At 41.2% G+C, this 16,620-nt stretch overlaps 1 protein-coding gene across 16 annotated transcripts in view; it reads right to left on the reverse strand.

Moving 5' to 3' along the window:
• The window catches only part of PPP1R9A (protein phosphatase 1 regulatory subunit 9A), a 311,401-nt gene extending 302,186 nt beyond the window's left edge, over positions 1-9,215 (reverse strand). For 9 of the 16 annotated variants that reach the window (XM_037019830.2, XM_037019829.2, XM_037019828.2 and 6 more), the window contains exons 1-3: positions 8,673-8,808; positions 8,215-8,421; positions 5,301-6,918 (exon numbers count right to left, since the gene is read on the reverse strand). In XM_037019830.2, coding sequence (XP_036875725.2) covers positions 5,301-6,689 — 1,389 coding nt within the window. In that variant the 5' untranslated portion in view covers positions 6,690-6,918; positions 8,215-8,421; positions 8,673-8,808. Of the gene's footprint in view, positions 1-5,300; positions 6,919-8,214; positions 8,422-8,672; positions 8,810-9,109 lie in introns of those variants that run through there. The other 7 variants (XM_073238815.1, XM_073238818.1, XM_037019835.2 and 4 more) reach the window with 5 other exon arrangements.
• Positions 9,216-16,620: the final 7,405 nt, after the last annotated feature.

Genomic DNA, 16,620 nt, shown 5'->3' on the forward strand with positions numbered 1-16,620 from the left:
AGTGATCACCAATGTTCAGTAGGAAAAAAAAAGATGTACTAGTACACACACTCGATATTAAAAAAGAGATTCATTCAGTATTCATTGACTCTACATGGTACATTAAAATACTTGACATATTTACCCAGTTATGAACCACCAACTACAAAACATCCAAATTTAAAAGGAAGTCCAATTTAAATGTTATGACATCAAAATTATCCAAATAAAAGCAAGTTATTAAAAAAGATGACAATACTTATATACTCTCTTCGAAACTTATTAACTGAGCTACTGAAAGAATCAGAGCAATGGAATTTCTAAGTCTATCAAGAACTTCTTCCTCCTGACCTTGCATATTTAAAAACTGAGACCACACAAAAAGTCTAGGATGTGACTTTTTAAGGATCCAAACTCTTCATGAATTTAGGGGTCATAATCCACTTTGGTGCCCAGAAACAGTGCTTCACACACTTTATAGGTTTTCGAAAGCTCCATCTTTAAGAAATATTATCCCACACAACCTGCTACAGCAGATCCATCTGGGAAGCAAATGTGTTAAATGAGCTTTCCTAGTATTTTGTGACCAGCCCCTCTCAGGAGCCAAAAGATTGTTCTTCAAAATCATAGCGCAAAGAGCAGTGTGCTGACCAGCAGCATCAACACCGACTGGAGAACTTGCTGGAAATACAAAGTCTCACCCCAGACTCACTGTTTGGTGAGTGTGCTGTCTTGAGAATATTAAATTCTGTTGTAAAGGCCAAGAAAACAAATGGAAGGGATGAAACTCATAAGAAGAGATAGTTGTGGATGGTAAGTAGGCTAATAGTTTATGAGATAGAGTCCACAGTCAATGCAGTTTAGATAATGAGAGCTTTTATGATGAAGGCCAATTTTACAAGTCATGTTAAAAACAGGTAAGTTAGTAACCCATGAGACATTCCGAAATAGAGATACAATGGAACAAGTAAGAGGTGTACTTGCTACCAGAAAGACTGAGTCATCATCCTGCCATCACTGGACTGACAGCTATGCCATCACCCTATCAGTCACCTATGGAAGACACCCAGTATGATTCTACTCCGGAATAGGTGCTACACCCAAACAACACAGGTAAAATACAATGGATCATCAGCAGGTGAACTGGCAAAGCTACAGCTTTATCTAAGTGTACTTGTCCCCACTCTCTCCCATAGAACAAGTATCTATCATTAGTCCAGGGCATTCTTAGTCTGTGGAGTCCTTGCTCAAGTATCAACTCTAGTCCTCATAACCACACCATCAATGAGGAGGTTGATGTGAAAGGGAGAGGAATGGGACATGAATATTGTGCGCCCAGGACTCAAGGAGTATCCTTGTCCTTCCAGCCTTGTTTGCACCTCAAGTGTGTAAACTTACCCCAAGGCTTTCCTCTTCTTCTGGCTATGTTTTAAACTGATTGGATAAACAGTGTGATCCGAGCATTGTAATGTGGTTGCTGGGCCTCTCTACTTCATAACCTCTGGGATAGCTAGTAGGACACCTGGAGGGTAACCATTACCTCCAGGTAATTTCCCACAGAACATCTACTGAAGCAGAAGTCTGCATTCTGAAAGACCCCCAGGGGATTTACAGTCATATTAAAGTTGATAAACACTGTTAGAAGAAAGAGAAAGCTCCAAAGACAAAAATTTGGATCTCAGAACTATGCTCTGACCACCACCTTGAATAAAAGGCTTCATGGACCCTCTGAAAACTCAGAGCCCCAGAAGAGGGAGTGAAAGCTAAGGGATCCATTTTCAACAACTATCCTGAACAGGTTAGAGAAGCAATTGACTGCCCTTGCTGATTTGCTTACTCTCCTCTGAACCACCAGCTCTGTAAAGCTCAGTACACTCGGTCAAGTTGGAGAACACACTCAGAGGAGTAGAGCCTAAGGCACTTCAGCATTAACCCTGCAATCTCCTTCTTGCTGGGAATTAGAAAAATACCCTTTTTTCAGACACACCAATCCAAAGGACATAAGCCTACTAGAAACAGAGAAGGAGTTGTGACTTCCTTAAGAGGGTTGCAGTGACCTTAGATCATCCAAGAACAGAGGTGAGTAGAACAGCCTAAGAAGCATCCTTAATGGGCTGTACACTTCCCACTCACCAGCAGTTGCTGACTTGATCAGCTCTAGTCATTTATGCATTTATTATTACCTTTGCATTGGTCCTGAAACATAGAGGCTCAATAAATGTTCTGAATTAATAGAAAAAGATAATGAAAAGTGACCTTCTTTCTATCCTTGATTTATCTAAGGCAAATTTAATTAATTCAATCCCTTGGTTTTGAGAAATTCCTGAAAATGAAGGCGTAATTCCACACCACAAATTAGCATGGCTCAAAACACTCCCTCACTCCTTATTCCAAGTTGGGTTTTATATTTTCTGTTATTAATTCCATTCTAATTTTCTATGACACTATGAAACACATCAATCTATCCATGAAGAAACAATCTGACCATTTCTAAAAGTCACCAACAATTCTGTTTAAGGAATATGCTACATAAGAAAGATCAGCTATTATTTTGATGTTCCTCTAGATTCAGACTTAAGACATCTTAGGGAAATATCTATTTAAAGCATCTGTAGAAAAATTGAAATAGAAATTGAGGATATCATGAAACACACAAAGGTCATAAACAAGATGTAAAACAAAAATCTAAAGGTGTTGAGAATATTTGCCCTAATGAAAAATAAGATGAGAATATCAGCAAAAGAAGGTAAAAGTTGTAAAGATCATTACTGTAAGGAATATGTTCCCCATGGTTTCTGATATTGGGAGTGAGTTTAATTTTCAAAGAAAAAGATTTAGGTGGGAAATCGTAACTCCCCAGTCCCTAAGTAAATCTTTACAAAAAGAATAAGGAAACATACATTGGAATGGCTGAGTGTATTCTCTTCCAAATGGCCTATCAAATCCTATTCACTCCATGCATTTAGAGAGCCAAGGACAGTAAAAGTGCTCATAGGACACTGGACATTTTGGCACAGGTTTTTTACCCTATGGGTTTTAAATACCATAAGTTTAAGAATTGACTCTCCCAAGTCACAGAGGAAATAGGTAACTTTACAGATTTTTTTGTATTCTGCAGCCAACAGAATGAAAACAGACACATGATAAGCCTTCATTAGATACTTACTGAATTTAATTTTTACCACCCTTTGAGGCAAAAACCTTAATTGGAGAATAATCTAAACACTATCATCACTTGCCACCACCAGTAGAAAGTAGAAAGTAGCTCTCAAAATTTCCAAGTGAATCCACTTACATGTTAAATAATAGGAACAACCAGAAAGAGTAACTCTTACTCAGTACAAAGGGCTAAGAACAGTGCTTCTGTTTGCAAACTTAATCCACTCCAATCAGTACTGTTAACTGCCCACTAAAACACAGTGTATAAGCTTTCTGGTTCACTAATGTTATGCTTGGTCTATGTCGCTGAGGAAATGTGTGTGATGAAACTTAAAGTGTATGTAATCTATTTCATTCTTTTTATTATATGCAAATTAAGAGACAAAATGCTTATTATGAGCAATAGTAGTAAAAAAGTCATTTGAACTTCAAAATATGATACCCAGAACCTTGTTTGTTCACATACCAACAGCCATATTTCAATGATAAATCCTTAAAAATTCATTAAACCTCTTACTGTGCAGTTATGTTTTCTGCAGTATGGGACCCAAGAACAAGGCTAGTGTCCCATTTGATTGAGTGGGTAATGTTCTACTTCATAAATGTTCATTAAGCTGCAACCTCCCATCAGGGAATCAGTCACTGGTTTTAACAAACTCTTTGAAGAGTTCATTTCAATTATTCCTGCCTTGTTCAATGGGAAACAATTTAATCATATCACTTTCTTCCTAAGGGGAAAGACAATGATGTTCAAAGAGGAGCCCTTGCAAAGGGGACATGAATGATGAAATTTAGGAGGTCACTGGATAAGCCCAAAGTAAAGGCACCTCTAAAAGAGTGCCTAGATTTGGGGTGCAGGGGAGAGAATAGCAAAGGACAATGATCAAGCACAGCAAAGAAACTGAGCTTACTCAGAAACCAGACTCACATCTCCAGTTTTACTTTAAACATAGCTTGACATGGCCCATTCTGATCCAGAATTTTGCCTTAAACTAATGAGATGAAAATTTGCCTGCTAATATCTGTTATTACTTCATTTCAAAATAAGATGAAAATAACAATAGTGATTTTAGATTTTGAGGAGAAACTTTCAAAAGATACATATCAAATTTCAAATCTATCATATATACACACTGTGTAAGCTGGAAGCCCCTAGAAAGTGGCTTCAAAGTACACAGGCTGCCACCACAAGCCTCCAGATTCCCGCAGGAAGGCATGCCAGAAACTTAGGACTGGAGCTGGTGGGCAAGAACACTTCGAAAAGGCACTCCAGGCAATTCTGATACTCGACCAACCACCTCCTGCCCCTATTGCCATTATCAGCTAATAATGCTTCACCACCTGCTGCTGATGCACTTTGTGCTATTCTTCTACCCCCAAAGTTAACTAAGTGAAGTCATTAGTAGAGAGCATTCTTAATGCAACTGGCACTTAGCCAGTTTTTAAGAGGTAAAAATAAATCCATGAATGGCAAATCAATTTAACTTCCTTTCACAAAATTTCATTTTAAAGCTGTGTAACGAATTCTGAACTCAAAGCTATTTACAGTCATGACTTTCCAATGAAGGTATTTAAATCTGCTAATAGATTCCCATGAATCCAACTTTCACTACCAAGTAACAGTACAAAAAAAAAAAGTTCCAGCATTCCTCACAACCCACTTACAGTGAAGTAAGGGATAACTTAGATTTCTTAAGCAAGGAAATAGAGTGTTATTTCAAGATTACCATAACTCTCCCATTATCCATTATACCCCAGGCTCTACAGTGCTCAGGTTCAGAAAATGTTATTATTCCTGGGTAATTTTTGGTAAAACTAGTAAAAGGAATTCTATTTCAAACTAACACTCCTCATTTTCAGTGTTCCTATTTTTTATACTCCAGTCCATTGGAATCTTATCTCACAATCCCCAAACTTCCTCAACTTTATTATCACTCAATACTGGTTAAGGCAACTATAAACACATTAGAAAATAGGTGGATACCTCTCAAACACCAAACTTTTAAAATCACCTGACAACTTGTGCATATCAACACCCTGGTACTCCTCATAACTGTCAAATCTATTCTGCATACAGTTAGGCCCAAATACTAAAAAGAAAAAGAAAAGAAAATTTTAAACTTAGAAAAAACTTCAAAAACAAATTGAGAAAACATACTTACCTTAATTGGAGCACTACTAAACTTAATTTTCCTGTTAGCTGGGACATCTTCTTCTTCTGGCAGTCCCACGATTTCCGAATATTCCATGTCTGGTTGATGGTAACCGTTTTCATCACTGTCTTCCTGCTCATCCTGTTGAGTGCCTGTCTCTCCCCAGTCTGAATTATACCTGGACCGTACCCTATATACATTGTAGTCACTGTGCATGTAAACATGGGAACTCTCAAAATTATTTGCATCTTCGGGTACTTCCTTTCCACAACTGGATTCAGAAGCATCAGCAGAGGTAAAATTATGCCCTTCAAGTTCTTTCTTCTGATGCATTGCTGCCTCACTCCCAACCAAACTAGCCCCGGCATCTTCTAAAGGTGAATTCTGTGCTGAAGGGATTTTAGACTCTGGCATTGCCTTGCTTTCAGCACAAGATTCTTCAGCAATGTCTTTGTCAATTCTGTCAGGAGTCTCTGGGTTAGCTGTGGAGTCCTCAGCTTCCCTTCTCTGCTGTGTCTCTTCATTGGGCACCGAAGCTAGAGAGGTACTTCTCGAAGCCACTTCCGGTACTGGAGTTGTACTCCTCTTCTGAGCATCCTCTGGATCCCCACTCTGTTTGCTTGGAGACCAAGAATTTGAATCCTTCAGGTGACCAAAGGTGTCAAGATTTGTGACAGTAACAGATGGTAAATTCAGGGGATAATGCCCAGTCACTGAGTATTCGTTATTTTCAGCTTTCTCAGAAACAATGGCACTGGAAGGATCGGTGTTCTCAAATACTGCACTCAACTGACTCACCGTTGGGGAGACAGCCTCAGTCCGGGAGCTAAGGCTGTCCAAGGAATCACTACTGCCTCTGTTGGACTTGGAACTACCCCACTCGTCCTGAGGTTCACTCCCTCCAGCTTTTTCTCTCTTTGGGGAATAGCGGTTGTTTTGTCCTGATTCATGCACACTTCTCTCAAACATCTTCCGAGTTTCTGTGAACTTAGAATACGAAGGGCCATCGTACATTGTGTCAAATCTACTAATTCGTTCTGAAACAGAGGACTCCAACTTAACAACTGAGCCATCTGTTTTCTCCAGAAATTCTTTGGGCTTCATTCTTCTCTGAGGAGATGAAGGGCCACCTTTCCCCCTTGTTTTGGCAATGACTGCAGCATTTTCATTGGGTTCCATACCCATCTGCATAAATAGATTTTTAATTCTGTTGACATTGGAGCCATATTTCCTCCCCCTGCTCTGCTGGAAGCCCTCACCTTCTTTTTTTTGTTCCCCATCTGATTTGGGTTTGTCAAAGGTACTTTTCAGTGCCTGGAACTCAGTTCTATATGCATTCCTGTGAGGAGAAGCACTTCTCAGAGTGGTTCGTTCACCTGAAGACTCGGTTTTCAACATTTTTACTTCAGGGGTGAAAAGCCAATGTTCATAATGATCAAGAAAAAAAACAAAAAACAAAAACAAAAACAAAAACCACCTCTCTTCTCTAATCACCAGTATTTGATCAAGAAAAAGTACCTCTCAAATGGCATACTGTGACAGTGATCCTCCCAACAGGTGTATTAGGAAATTATTCAGTCAAGAGTTAATACAAAATGGCTTTTTCAAAGCAAGACTAGAGGTTCATCTGTAACAGAAAAGAATGAATTTCTGAATTCATTTACTTATGTGAATTTGTATTTATTCAACCAACACAAACTTTTCTTTTCAAAGTGGCTTCGCCACTTGTCAAACAGAAAGACTTAATTACTTATTGAAATGGGAATTTAAAAGCCAAGAATTTAAAAGTTGTAACTCTGATGGGTCTTTGGCAACCAAAATGTTTCAAACACAATTTGGAGATCCCTACCAACATCACACACATACACACATACAAGTTACACATGAGTACACTTGAAAGCAATACTTCAGCCCAAGTTTTAGTCGATTTTTCTGAGTGACCTTAAAAGAAGCCAGCAGTGCACAAAGATCTTTAAGAAATTATCAAACTGTCCACACACAAAAAAAATAGTATTTCATTTGGGGTTCTCCATGTAAGACAGAACTTAATTCTTTCCACATAAGTACAGTTACATTTGGAATCTATGTTTACAAACTCCAAAACATGCCTGCAAAGGCTTGTTTCATTCTTTCTGGTCCAATATTCTCATTTACAGCATCCCCAGAGCAACACTAGTGCAAATCCGGACTGAAAGAAACAGAAGGAAGTTCTTAAATGGCACTAAGTTTCACTTTAAGTTCAGTTATTTCAAATATTTGGAAGTTTACTAGGAGTGAATATTATTAACTATAGAGTGGGATGTAGAAAAATAGCATGGGAATAAATGTATGAGAACATGACGATCAGAAAGCAAACACACCCCGAGACCTCTTTTCATAGCCCTGAGTTGTTTATTCCTACGTGCCCCTAACTTACTACAAGCTCCAAATGCAAAGCAATGCATGCTTGCTGGCCTCCTCTGGCCCACCAGCTGGCTTTTATATCAGTATGCCAGCAATCAAACACTTCAGGATCTGCTGAGGAGCAGACAAGGTAGTTCTAAAGATTTTTCATTTTGTTTTTGTTTTGTCTTTTAATATTAGGTCGAGCCGCATCACCCGCATGCACAATCAGCTGAGGAAGCACACACTTTCACTTAAATCCTCTCCAAACTGGGCTCCTGGCCCAGCACGCATGCATGGCCCATGCAGACAAACAAGAAAAGCTTAAGAGTGTGGTGCCTGTTTTTTTGTAAAGCATCGCCAATCTCCTACCCTGACATTTGTTTCAGCCTTGCACACCCTCCCCTCCCCCCGACACGCACACCCCACTCCCGCCCCCGCCAGTTGGAACCCGAGAGGGAGGGGGCGGGGGCGGGGGAGACGGGGCCGCCGGGGGATTCAAAACCTGCCCTCACAAAAGACAAACATAAATAACACCAACTTGAGAGGCAGCCGATTCCCAAGCCTGGTTCGGGACGCAGTCTCTCGGCCCCGGGGCAGGGCCGGGAGAGCAGGTGACGCCAAGCGCTATGGTAGGAGGTCGCAGTCTAGCTTTGTGCCAAGAAGCACCTGAAGTCCTAACACATTGGCTGCGGCTCCCGGCGGCTGCCAGGCGGATCCCAGTGTGGCACGGGGAGAGCCGAGCTCCCTGGCCACATTAAAAAAGAAAAAGAAAAAAAAATTACAGGGTAATGATAATAAATCCCTTTGTTTTTCCTCCCAGTGTGCCAGGAAACAATAGATCCCACTGATAATGCCTCCGATCCTCAACCTATCGCTCCCCGACCACAACCCACCCCCAACCCCCAGCCTGCTCCTCAGCCTTTGTACATCCCGGTTTTTTTCCTCTTCATCTCCACCCGCCCCAGCTCCTCGCCCCACGCACCGCCTCCCCCTTACCCAAGCGGGAGCCGCCGGCGGCGGCGGGGAGGGCTGGGCGGCCGCGGCTCCCACCCCCTGCTCCGAGGCGCCCCCCGCCCCGCAGTCACCGCGGCTCGGCTCCGCGCGGGCCCGCTCGGCGCCCCTCCACCCGCCCCTCCCTGCGCGGCGCGGAGGGCGGCTGCGGCGGCCGCTTCCCCCGCGCTGCGGCCCCCACGCGCGCCCTGCCCGCCCCGGGAGGCCCCGGGAGGCGCGGCGCTCCCCTACGCCACGGCGGCGGGCGGCGGCCCGGGCCCTGAGGCGCGCCCACACTCGGGCGGCCTGGACCGGGGGGCCGGGGAACGGGCTTTGCCCACGTGCGGGCACCCGCCCCGGGCCGTTCGACCGGCCTGGGAGCCGGGCTGTAGCAGGGAAGAAGCCGCGGGGGTGAGGAAGGCCCGGGGTAACAGGTGCCTCACCTCGGCTGATGGGATTAACTCTAGGGCCGCAGAGAGAGGGAGCCCGGCAGCAAAATCCCAGGAGAGGGAGAGAGAGGGAGCCTCTGGCGGCCAACGGAGGGCGAAAAGCACCGGCCCGAGGCGAGGCCGCCCCACCCCCTAGGCCGTGGGCGCGGGGCCTCTCCGGCCTGGGGCAAGGCCTGCACCTCTGGGCCCTGTCCACTTTACTGCACGGGTGTTGTCTCGGGGCGAGCAGGGTTCTTGGGCTGCTCGCTGCTGGGGCCCCAGATTGTCTTCAGGTAATTCCATGACCCCAGGGCATCGAAAACCCCAGGCCATTCTCCTGGCCTAGAAGGCTAACATCTAGGTCACTGTGCTCTGCCTAACACCCACCTTGACCTTAAGGCTCCACTGCTCAAAGGAAAAGGATGAAGTCTTGTGACTTTGTTGTCTGTCAGGAGGAAGTTTTTCAGTCCCTACCCTTTTATAAATGCTGAGTGCCCCCTCAATCCCACCCCCCAAAATACCGGAAGTGTTACAGCCTTACTGCAAAACCTGAAACTGATCATGACCCTCAATATAGACCTTTAAACCAATCCTCCCAAAAACTAGAGTCGAAATTTTTTAAGGGAAAAATTTCAAGAGGATAAAGATATGAGTCATAGAAATATAAAATGAACATGTATCAAAAATGCTATTTGATTCATTAACTAGGGAGGGAACCAGCAAGATACTGCAACCCATTCAAATGAGAATGTGAAGAACAAATCTCTGTAGACAATCAGAAAGAGGCAAAACTGAATAATGTTCTATAAAGCACTAAAATGTTTTGAATTATCTGCTCTACAGGGTAGTAATCTATTGTTATCTCTAAGGAACAAATTAATTTTGCATTTTTTAAAGATAACCATTTATATTACCATAAACTGATACAGTTTATAGAATAATGAAATAGCCTAGTCAAAGGAGTGAAGGGCACAGACTCTTGTGGGACCACAAAACAAAACTCCAGAGTCCTGTAGATAATGTTCACCATTCCACTGAAGGGACACCCAGTCAGTCATCTTTTGCCCATTTCAAAGTCTTACATACATTTTCCCAACAGAACTGTATTATCAGCATTTTACAGATGGGAAAACTGAGGTTTAGCTTTTGTAACTTCCCCACAGCTTTGTCAGCTAGTAAATGATTATGGCTGGATATGAACTCTGGCAAGTGTATATGCAGAATCTATACCCTGGGGGTTTTGCAGCTACTCAATTCTATGTAACTTTTATTTTAAGCAGTGAAATTTTTTTTTTCTTCAAGTCTTACCAAATTCTGGGTGCTTTCCCAAGAAACTGGCATTCTCTGTCTACGAAGTGGATGTCACTTCTAGAAGCATAAACAGATGTAACAGGCAATGTGAGGGGGCTGTGGTTCTAGTCTCCACTTTTGGAAAGAACATTTGTGCTGTCTGGGATAATTTAGTGGAAAAGTTCCTGTCATTTATTTGCAGTATGGAAACCATGTTTTTTAGGAGAATAACCTAAATAAATGCAGGAACCTAATCACTGAGCTCTGTCTAGAAGAGGAGGCAGAGTTGGCAATAAAATCAGTCTTACACCTCTTTGCAAAAAGATGATTCATACAAAAAAGCCTCCAAAAGAATTTGATTAGTTTGGGTTTCTTTTTTTTTTTAAATGTGAACCTTCTGGAAAAATTCATACTGAAGGAACAAATGACAGTTTTTAAAACAATGCTGTTAATTTTAGAGATTCCTAGATTGCCCATAATCTACCACTTCTTACACTTACCCAAATGTTTGAAGGGTCCTCTAGTCAGGAGTAATCCAGTACATGTGGCCATATAGCTGTAAATTGATTAAAATTAAGTACAATTAAAAATTCAGTTCCTTAGTCCCACTAGCCACATTTGAAGGACTGAATAGCTATATGTGGCTAGTGGCTACCCTGTTGTATAGTGTAGAAATTTCCATGACAGAAATTTCTACCAGACAGTGCTATCCTAGATAACATTTGCATATCTATAAATTATGAAAAGCATATTGACTTAATAAGAGGTAAAATTTGGTTGACTAGATCACTGTACTGGGGGTTAGAGGTCATAAACTTTGCCTGTTCCAATTGGAAAAGGACTGGGACAGTTTAAAGGCATAAAAGGTGAAGTTTAGTACTGATATGCAGTGCATGCAAAATGCATGAGGAGGGTGTTCGATTTTTACATATGATTTCTTTCATATATCATGTAGAATAATGTAGGCTATTGTTATTTTTACTTCCTTTGTAACCAATAATACCATGAGTAGTAAAAATGGACTATAAGATCAGTCAATAAACAAAAAGTACTAAATGCATTGTTTTAGGGATGTTCTCAACAAATACTTTTAAAGTTTCATAATGGATATTCTGAGTAACTATTCAAGGAACTAAATTATTCATGTGCACGAGGGAAATATTAGGAGCAGTTGTGAAATTAAGCCTAAATCAAGCCTGAATCAAATTTTAAAGGGGAGGGAAAATTGATTAAGTTGAGGCTGAAGGCTGACTATCACTCCTTAATTTATAGCAGGAAGCCACCTGGCTGATTATGTGTTAACAGAGGTCCATACATGGAGACAAAGGAATAGAACAAACTTGAAGGTCTTTAGAATAATTTCTTTAAGGAGTAGGCAAAGTAATGGAAGACCAATTCCTATGGGTAATTTTTAAATATAATTTAGCATAAAAGAACATTTTATTCCTATTACTGTTTCTTTACCAATACTAGTAAGAAAAATGTGTTGATATTTATGAGAAAATGTGTTTACCAAAAGTTTACTTATAACTGCTTATTTCACATTTGTAAATATCAGGGTGCTTTGACCCCTTCAGATGTGAATGTTGGTATTCAGGTATCTTAAAGTTCCACCTTTTAAAATAACCAACCTTATTTATGGGTAAAAATTTAAGTTTGTCGTGTGATATTTTAGTCTTTTGGTATTTCACACACACTCCATTATAGTGGTAAAATATATTTCTCCAAAATAGTGATAGCGTTCTCAGGCGTACATTCAGAATACATCAGAGATATCTATGATCAATCTGATTTTGTGATGCTAAGTATAAAATTAAGTTTAAATCAATAAATGGATTTTGTAATCTAGAAGATGTCATTTCTGCCCAAATAAATTGATAATGATTCAGCATGACTTTCTACCTACTTTTCATAGTGTGGGCATCCCATCATCTTGATCCATTCCTTGTTCTACAATACATTCAATATCTTGGCTTCAGCCTAAAAATAGGCTCATGATACGTTTGAGTATTTACTTTTATTTGCAACAAGTAATAACCTATAGAACTTCTTGGGATTTCTTAAAGTCATTTAAAAAGTATTATTAATATCTTAGCTCCATAAATAAACCACAGTAGACTTACACAGTGTGTTTAGACAAAAGTGATGCATCTTCTCTTTTCTCCCTATTTTTACTTTATTTGGTTGCCCACACAAAACAGAAAACCAAGTGTTTTATTGCACTAGAAATGGGTATGATGTTTTTCATTACTGATACTGCTTCTAAGATTGAAACAATAGCTGCTGAAACCATTCTTTTCCTTTTTCAGTTTTACCGTAGTGCAAATTGCATGTTTAAACACAAGTGTGAAGTGTTTATCTGTTTCTACAGAAGCCCACGTTACTTTCGGCAGATAGGCTCCTCTGGCAGGAGTGTAATAGTGTACTCCATCTGGCAATCCTCCCCCCACTAGGTACACCTCAACTCTGGCATCCTTGGGATCCACATGTTGTCTACTCTGCTTCAGCATAATTTATGATTTCAAGACTGAAACACATAGAGACATAACAATCCTAAATTAAGATAACACTGAGTGTAATGTCAAATTGAATTCGATCTGAAACCATTATACTAGAATCCATATTCACTATTCTTTTACTCTAGAAAGGCTAAACCTAGTTCTTGAGCTACATAGCATAGTTCTTCTCTGAACAACTGTTGGGAGACATAGTTATCCAAAACACTCGTAGTTGTGTATCAGAGAATGACAAAGATACCTCAGTAGCTTCTCTGTTTCATGGCATTAGCTTTGGTAAATTAATTATCAAAGTAAATAAATAAACATCCCTGTTTGTCTACAATTAAATAAGAAGTTTCTGCAATTTTTTTCCCATTTCCAGTCTTGTTCTAATAATAAAACGTCCTTATGGAGGTCCATTATTGTCCCAATTTGTACAAAATTCAAATTATAACAAACTGTATCTTAAGAAAATGCTAGTATTTAATTTGTAGATGTGATCATATGCTTTTAGAAATAATTAAAAGTTTGCTCTGAAGTTGTTAGTGCATTTTCCATAAATTCTTAGCCATAATCTTGATGCCCAACATAAGCTCTTGTCAATTACCATTATTTTAACATGTAATTTCAAATAAAGTTTGAAAATAGATCATAATGTCTTACATGTTGAATTGGATGAATAATGAACAAGTACTTATCCTAATCAGCGGACAGACCTTGAGCACCAAACCCTCTTGTTCTTGTTGTTCCTCTCGGACAGTACTCAGCACCCTGACTGGATTTGGGAATGTTGGTGGCCTTAGAGCTAGATTCTTCTTGATTAAGCCACTACAAAGTTCTTCACTTAACTAGTATCTTTGATTAGATTCTAAATGTATAGGTGGGTCACATACTTTTTGGGCTTTTTTGGTATTGTTATAAGAAACAATTTTCTAACTGAAATTTTAAGATTTTAGTTTTCTGAGAATGTATAAGTCAAAACAAAAGGACCGGTTAGTCTAGAACATCTTGTACTTAATCCCACTCTTATTTTTTGTTTAATTGAGCGAAACACTGTTAAATTCTACATTAATAATTCTCTGGCCTATGAGCCAAGTGTTTCTTTCCTTATACCAAGTTACTTTTAAAAGAAAACAGTGAGCACCAAGACCATATATATCTAGGCAAAAAGACCATACGCTTTTTGATACTGAATTGTGACAAAAACTTAAACAATAATCTAAACATCTTGTTTATTTCGTGAATACAGAAACAACATAGTTACAGTTGAACAGCCTAATACCTAACTGGATTCTCAAAAGAAATGGAATACATATTTTATGATACTGAGAATAGAAACAAACACATTAATGTAAGCTAATATTGACCTGATACTAATTAAATTTTAGAAGGGGGTTCAATAGTGTAGTTTCAGAAACAAAAACGATACTATTTTGTTGGGAATATAAATTTGACCTATTATATCTTTAAAGGGCAGGAACTGAATTTTGTGGATTTTTTAAAGTTTTGCTTTGCCATGCAATCTTAACAATCTGGTCTGACAGTATTTTGAGAAGCCTGAATAATTTTCTTATAATAAATTACATGTATTCAAGTACAGTGTGCTACAAATTATGCAAAGTATACATATTTCACAAATTGATAAATTGAGCTCATTTCAAGTCTCAGAAGTTAAGCAAGGCCAGAAACAACCAAATGAGAGACTACCAAATGTTCACACAAAGGAGAGCTGGACAAAGGCCAAATAAGGCATTTAGATGCATAAATAGTCATTTATTATGTAATGTAGTTTGATTTTCTGAAAAGCAAATGCACCTTAAAAAATCTAACACTAAGCTTAAAATTGACACTAAGATACTCTCAGATGAGTGCTGACCCAGAAACTTACTTATTTACATAAGCCGATGTTTCCAAAATATTTGTATTCATCATCACATCGTTAAAACCATTCTGATTGCCTCTGTGAGATATTTTACTCACGAGATCATTGCATACTATAGTGACTTTTATTTTGCTTTAAATGATATTGTCTCCAACTGTGGAAGGTAAGACCTCTTTGCAGTATCCTAACCATATGTATGGATGTGTAAAACCTAAGAAATACAAGGAAGAAACAATGCAGAACTGACCAAGGGACCAATACAAATTACACAAAGTACTTCTAATAAATTATTGTCTTGCAGGCTCACCATGTAGAAATCAAATAGGCAACTGATTTTTAAATTGTTCTTGGTAATACTTAGACATTTAAAAAAGTATACTACCGGAGGCGGGAGCCAAGATGGCGGCGTGAGTAGAGCAGTGGAAATCTCCTCCCAAAAACACATAGAGCTATGAAAATATAACAAAGAAAAATCTTCCTAAAATAGAGACCACAGGACACAGGACAACATCCAGACCACATCCACACCTGCAAGAACCCAGCGCCTTGTGAAGGGGGTAAGATACAAGCCCCAGCCCGGCGGGACCCGAGCGCCCCTCCCCCCGGCTCCCGGCGGGTGGAGAGAAACCGGAGCAGTTTTTTTTTTTTTTGGCGAGCGCTTTTTGGAAGCCTTAGAGGGACGGGCCCCCGTTGCTGGGGAGGCAGGGTGGCGGGACCGGTGAGGAGGTGCCTGGGAACGGCGCCGGAGGACAAAGAATATCCCACGTTTCTCCCTGCGAGACCTGGGGGCGGGTGCCTGAGACCGGTGCCTGAGGACGGAGGAGGTCGCGCGTTTTTCCCCTTTTTTTTTTTTCTCTTTATGGCAAGCGCTTTTTGGAAGCCTTGAAGGGACGGGGACCCCAGTGCTAGGGAGGCACGGTGGCGGGACTGGTGAGCGGGTGGCTGGGACCGGCGCCTGAGGGCAAAGAATATCCCCCGTTTTTCCCTGCGGGACCGGTGGGCGGGTGCCTGAGACCGGCACTTGAGGACAGAGGAAATCGCGCGTTTTTCCCCTTTTATTTTTCTCTTTTCTGCGAGTGCTTTTTGGAAGCCTAAAAGGGACAGGGACCCCGGTGCTAGGGAGGCAGGGCGGCGGGACTGGTGAGCGGGTGCCTGGGACCGGCACCTGAGGACAAAGAATATCCCGCATTTTTCCCTGTGGGACCGGTGGGTGGGTGCCTGAGACCAGCACCTGAGGACGGAAGAAATCGCGCGTTTTTCCCCTTTTTTTTCTCTCTTTTTGCCAAGTGCTTTTTGGAAGCCTTGAAGGGACAGGGACCCCGGTGCTAGGGAGGCAGGGCGGCAGGACTGGTGAGCGGGTGCGTGGGACCAGTGCCTGAGGACAAAGAATATTGAGCGTTCCTTCCCTGCGGGACCGGTGGGTGGGTGCTTTTTGGAAGCCTTGAAAGGACAGGGACCCTGGTGCTAGGGAGACAGGGCAGCAGGACCAGTGCGCGGGTGCCTGGGACCGGCACCTGAGGAAAAAAAAAAAAAAAATCGCGTGTTTTTTCTTTTTTTTTTCCTTTCTGTTCCCTCTCTCATTGTTGCTGTTGTTGTTTTGGTTTGGAGAGTGCTTTTTGGAAATCTTAAAGGGGCAGGACAGGTCACTTAGACCAGAAGCAGGGAATCTGGGGATCTCTGGGCACTCTAACCCCCTGGGCAGCAGGGAGCACAGAGGCCCCTTACGGAGATAAATAGTCTCCTGGCTGCTCCCCCTCTAACGGGGCTCCACCATTTTGGAGGAACAGCCCCAGCCAGGCCAAGCCCACAGCAACAGTGGAGATAAACCCCAAAGCAACTGGGCAGGAAGCAGAAGC

The sequence above is a fragment of the Manis javanica genome, chromosome 6 (assembly GCF_040802235.1).
Source record: "Manis javanica isolate MJ-LG chromosome 6, MJ_LKY, whole genome shotgun sequence".
NCBI lineage: Eukaryota > Metazoa > Chordata > Mammalia > Pholidota > Manidae > Manis > Manis javanica.